Source organism: Amaranthus tricolor, chromosome 6 (assembly GCF_026212465.1).
Source record: "Amaranthus tricolor cultivar Red isolate AtriRed21 chromosome 6, ASM2621246v1, whole genome shotgun sequence".
Classification (NCBI taxonomy): Eukaryota; Viridiplantae; Streptophyta; class Magnoliopsida; order Caryophyllales; family Amaranthaceae; genus Amaranthus; species Amaranthus tricolor.
This window is the reverse complement of record NC_080052.1, coordinates 27358893-27364368: the sequence shown is the minus strand read 5'-3', so window position 1 is coordinate 27364368 and position 5476 is coordinate 27358893. Positions and strand designations below refer to the sequence as shown.

General features: G+C 34.8%; 1 protein-coding gene across 1 annotated transcript; it reads right to left on the bottom strand.

The window, feature by feature from the left end:
* LOC130814843 (pentatricopeptide repeat-containing protein At4g16390, chloroplastic) lies at positions 1-2514 on the bottom strand. The gene has a single exon (XM_057681074.1). The coding sequence runs from the start codon at positions 2336-2338 to the stop codon at positions 218-220; it is 2121 nt and encodes a 706-aa protein (XP_057537057.1). The 5' UTR covers positions 2339-2514; the 3' UTR covers positions 1-217.
* Positions 2515-5476: the final 2962 nt, after the last annotated feature.

Here is a 5476-nt window from a genome sequence, read left to right as displayed (position 1 = left end):
TAGAAGCACTTATTAATTCCTTTTATAATTTCAACTTAACAAATAAATACAATCAAACAAGGCCAAATTTGGTCACACAACTATTGAAGAATTATAACCAAGGGGAGTAGATTAGCTCTACCTATTAGATGTAATGTAAACGAAATGGCCCAAAAAAAGCACTTACTATAACTCTGCAACAATAAATGATAAATTCCTCCCCAACAGCAGTCAAAGACTAACCAGAGACTAAACCGAGAGACTTTCGAGACTCCAACCATGACTTGGCTGCAGCTTTTGTTGTCAGAAACCATCCAATCTTATCAGGAGCCTCATGGAATGGTGCATTAAGTTCTTTTAGATGAGCCTCAAATACACCTGCTAATCCTTTCTCTGAGTACTTGTGCTTTCCATGTCCTGTGTTAATACCTAGTAGTGGAGGAAGCTCATCTCCACTTTCAATGGCCTTTGTCAAGTCATTCATCCAAACATGTAATGCAGTCAAAGCTGCTCCAAGTGAAAGGGATTTCAAGTGCAAAGACCATTGAGAGGGAGTTCTTGATTGTATATCAGTGTAAATTTTAGAAGACAGCCCCAAGTCCAAAAGTTCACATGCTCTGTCCAACAAATTAAGGTTGACACATAAGTCAATCAAACAATTACAATAAGCCTTCTTAACATCGATGCTTATTGTATCAAAGAGTTCAGATACTTCTCCTTTGAAATGTCCTTCACTGGTTTCACCCTCTAATAAAATTTTAACAACATTACCAAGGTTATGATTAGCCTTCTCAACACACTCGATAAGCTTACTCAATTCTTCTTTTGGTGTTTGTGTCATGACATTTAGAAGGCAACCGCAAAACCTATCATCAGGAGTTATACACAATTCCAAAACTCTATTGAAAGTCCTCACTACATCATCCGTTCGGTTGGCCTTTCCATAGCACTGTAGGAGCGATGTAAAAACAAAGATATTGGGTTCAAAACCAGCCTCGACCATTTCATTTAGCACATTCTCTGCCTCTACGACTTGTCCACTACACGAATATATAGTAATCATAGACGAATACGTCCAACTATCAGGTTCACAAGTTTTAGAGGCCTTCATCTCTTCATAGATTTGTATAGCTTCATCAACATAAGCCAAATCAGCACACATTGCTAAAAGAGAGTTAAAAAGAATAACATTGAAGTCAAACCCCTTCTCTTTCATTTCCTTATAAACCTTAACGGCATCATCACCATAACGAGCCCGGCAAAGGGCCCGTAATAGAGCAGCATAAGTCCCCCAGCTCGGAGAAATTCCATTGTTGATCATCTCCTTATAAATATTTTTGGCTTGCCAAGGTCTTTTGGCACGTCCCATTGCATCAAGCAACGTATTATATATAACCAAATTAGGCTTAACCCCAAGAGCCTTCATCTCCTCATACACATTCAAGCACCCATCAAAATTCCCCGTCTTCCCATAAATCTTAATCAAAGTGGAGAATGTCACAGCATCTATCAACCACCTCTCAGTCCTCGCACGATCATATAAACCCAAAGCCATATCCATATTCCCCGCCCTTCCATAGGCATCAACCATAGCAGAATAAGTAACATCATCAGGATTACACCCAAAAGCCGGCATCTTTTCAAACCATTCAACAGCTTTATGGGGTAAATTACACATCCTACAACAACTAATAATAGTAGAAAATGTAACATTATCAGGTTTAACACCTCTTTCAATCATTTCGTCGAACACTTTCTCTGCTCTATCTAATTCCTTACATTTCCTCAAAACCTTCATTGTAACATTATATAACACAGCTTCTCTACTCAATTTAAGTTTATTCTGAAAATAGTTAAGAGTCAATAAAGCAGTATCTGGGTTGTTCATATTGTTCAGCACAATTACAGCATCCTGCTCAACAAAATTATCTCCAAAACCCAACAAAATTCTAGAAACATCTTCAGGGGTTGCATCACATGAGTCTAAAGAATGCGAAATATTAACAAGATAAGAGTACCTTGAATTGTAGGACTGTTTTCGAAGCTGTGCAGACCTTGGGCTTTTTGGATTGACCCAGATATAATTCTTTGATGATGATGATGATGATGATGATGATGATGAAGAAAGAGAGGATTTCCTTTGGGTATCTGGACTAGGGGTGGGTTGAACTTGAATCGGGTCCTGCAGAGAGAGTTGAGAGGATTTGACAGGTTTGGATGTGAAAGGGAGAGAGTGACGAAAATGTGAAGACGGTGAAGAAGAGAATGGAGTGCGGTGAAGAAATTTGGAGGGGAGAGTTTGAGAATCATAGAATGATGAGCAATGGGTAGCCATTGTTGACGGATTTGCGTAGCTCATCCTCTCTGTGCTTGTCTTTCAGTTCACTTCAAAATGCATATTTTATCTTCACATAATCACATCTCAGTACATATTTTAAATTGTATTAATTTCTCAATTGAGAATACCGTTTTGTCTTTGTCCATAAAAATACTCTCTTAATATCTCATCTTATGTATTTGCCTTAATAAATAAAAATCATGAGCAAGTCTCTTTGTTAGTTCTATAAGGGGTGTTTGGTATATATGGCAATAGGCAGATGTATTAATGAACAATAGGTATCATAGGCTACCCATGCTTTTTTTTGAAAAAAATAATTTTCCATATTTTTTTATCTTATATTATTTCTTATGTTCTAATATTAATGTTATATTTTACTTTTTATTCAATTTAATATGTTATTTTAATCATTTATATATTAAAATGTGTACATTTAAAAATTCTATAAGATTAATTTTATGAAAGTATGTGTTTAGATGATTCAAACAAGTCCTACTTGTATATATATTTTTTGTTACATATAACCATAATATATAAAAATAATCTTGAACGATGAATAGTGTCAATTACCATAATGTAGCGAGTATTTCAGAGTGGAAGAAGTATTTCATTATATCAAACTTTGATCTTGTTGTAACTTTTAACTTGTAACTTGCGGTATTTCATTTTATATTAGAAGCGACATGAGATTATTATTGTGATATTTTACTTGTACATATCAATTTGGAGTAATGAAATATTTTGGGTTATATATTTTACAAACAAAACTCTTTTGAAGTTTTGATTAATTAATTTTAACACGTAGTTGCTACCTATAATTTTGAGTTCTGAATCCGCCACTGTATATAGAATAGGAATTTGGTGATTAAAAGGTGGGATTGGGATTGGAAATTATTTGTTGGGAATTGCTAAAATATAATCCAAACCCTTATTTGATACATATGAGAATAGAAATGGGAATAAATTATAACTTTACCATTTTGCGCTTTTTAAATAAAATATTATGTAGGTCTTTTCATTGAATATGAATAAATCAGTCTTTTTGCTTTCATTCCAATTCCCAACCCATATTACTAACCCCCATATTAATTTCTTGGGAATTAATGGGTCAAATCCCATTCACAATCGTACCTTCAATTCCCAATTTCACTAAACAAACATGGAAAATAAAATTATTTGGATATAAATTTCTAATCCCACATACCAAACACCCCCATAATTTACATCGTTTGACTCATATAGGAATTGCTTCCATTGTATATCTCCACGACTTAAATCTAAGTTGGTTCTAATATTTTCGTTCATCTCCTCATATGTATCGATATCACTATATCTCATTGCTTCATTGTACGATTGATTAGTTTTTTTCCTCAATAGTTTGAGCAATCTTAAACATATCATTTATTTTTGTAAATAGGCACTAGAGTGCTTTTTCTTTAGTCATTAGGGATCTTGTGTCAAACTTATGGTTATTCTAACATAACTTTTTTCACTAATTCTTAAATGAGATGCTCTCACAGTGAGACCATCTTTATTGTGCTGACCCAATATATATTTTTTGTCTTAAAGTGGTTACTTATAACGTTAAAGTGATTACTTATAATTTTAAAATAATCACTTTTTATGGTTTTAGAGTAATTACTTATAACCTTAAAACAATCACTTACGATAATTAATTAAAGTAATGGACTAATTTGGATCCGTCTCATAATGAGACAATCTCATACAAGACATGCTGAACTTTTTTTTCCTCAAAAAGATGGAAAATTTGAAACCATTAAGCGAAAAAATAAAAAAAATTTAACAAAATAAACTAACTTTCAAAAATATTTCAAAAGTAAGCGTGAAAATCCCAAACCTGTGGTTTGGAGCTGTTCGCAGGTACTAACTGCGAATAGCTACTTTGTCCTGTTTGGCTGTTCGCAGTTATTAACTGCGAACAAACCTGCTGCACAAAAACACGCATCAGTTTCTTTTTTTTTCTCATTTTCTCCATTTCTCAAAACACTACCTTCACCTCGACATTCTCCCTCTAAAACCATTGATTCAATCCATCTGTTCTTGCATTCCTCTTTCAATTTGACACTTCAAAATTAGTGTGGGATACTCTAGCTTGCTCAAAGGTAATCTTCGCAGCAGCACATTACGCACCTACTGCGCCTACGATGACCCAATTTGTAAGTCTTCATTTGCATTTATATGATTAAGTTGTCGATTAAATAATATAATATTACATTAACTAAATATTAATTGCAGGCAGAAGGTGCGGCAACAGTGATGCAGTACAGCCACGAGGAGCCGATGAGGGAGATTGCGCATGGCATGCTCGTCGGCTCGCAGTTCCAGGACTTCATACCGGAAGTCGCTGCAGAGTCCTCACCGACTACTGCTCATACGCATGTCTCATCTCCTGCTTATGAGTATCACTTGGAGGAGATTGACCATTCATACCCTGTTGACGTTGCAGGGACCTCGCAGGCTGGGCCATCACAGCCATCACAGTACCAGTCCCCTCGACTGCTAGAGCGACACCCGAACGCCTCTTATCGTAGGAGGCGTAGGAGAGTAACTCAGTTGGATAGGGTAGATGAGGGTCGTGAGCGTTAACGTTTAACTTTTGTGTATTTGGATCGACTATGTATATATATATATGTTTATTGAGTTGTATATTTCAAACATTTGTATATATTTTATTGTATATATATGTTTAATTACTTTATCATAGCCTCCAAGCTTTCACTTACGAATGATCGGAATTTTGGCGATAAATAATGCCGCCTGAAATATACATTGACTTGTAATTACTTATTCTAATGTCTCTAATGCAAATACAACAAATAACAAGGCAAAAATTAAGGAAAAAAAATACTAAATATCTGTTCGCAGTTAGTAACTGCGAACAGCCAAACAGGACAAAGTAGCTGTTCGCAGTTAGTAACTACGAACAGTTCGAAACCACAAATTTGGCATTTTCACGCTTACTTTTGGAATATTTTTAAAAGTTAATTTATTTTGTTAAATTTTTTTATTTTTTCACTTAATGGTTTCAAATTTTCCAAAAAGATGGGCGTAGTGGGAAATTGCCCAAAATCTGAGTATGAACGTTCGATACGCCTACACGATCACAAAAATAATCCTGAAGCTAAAAAAAATATAAAA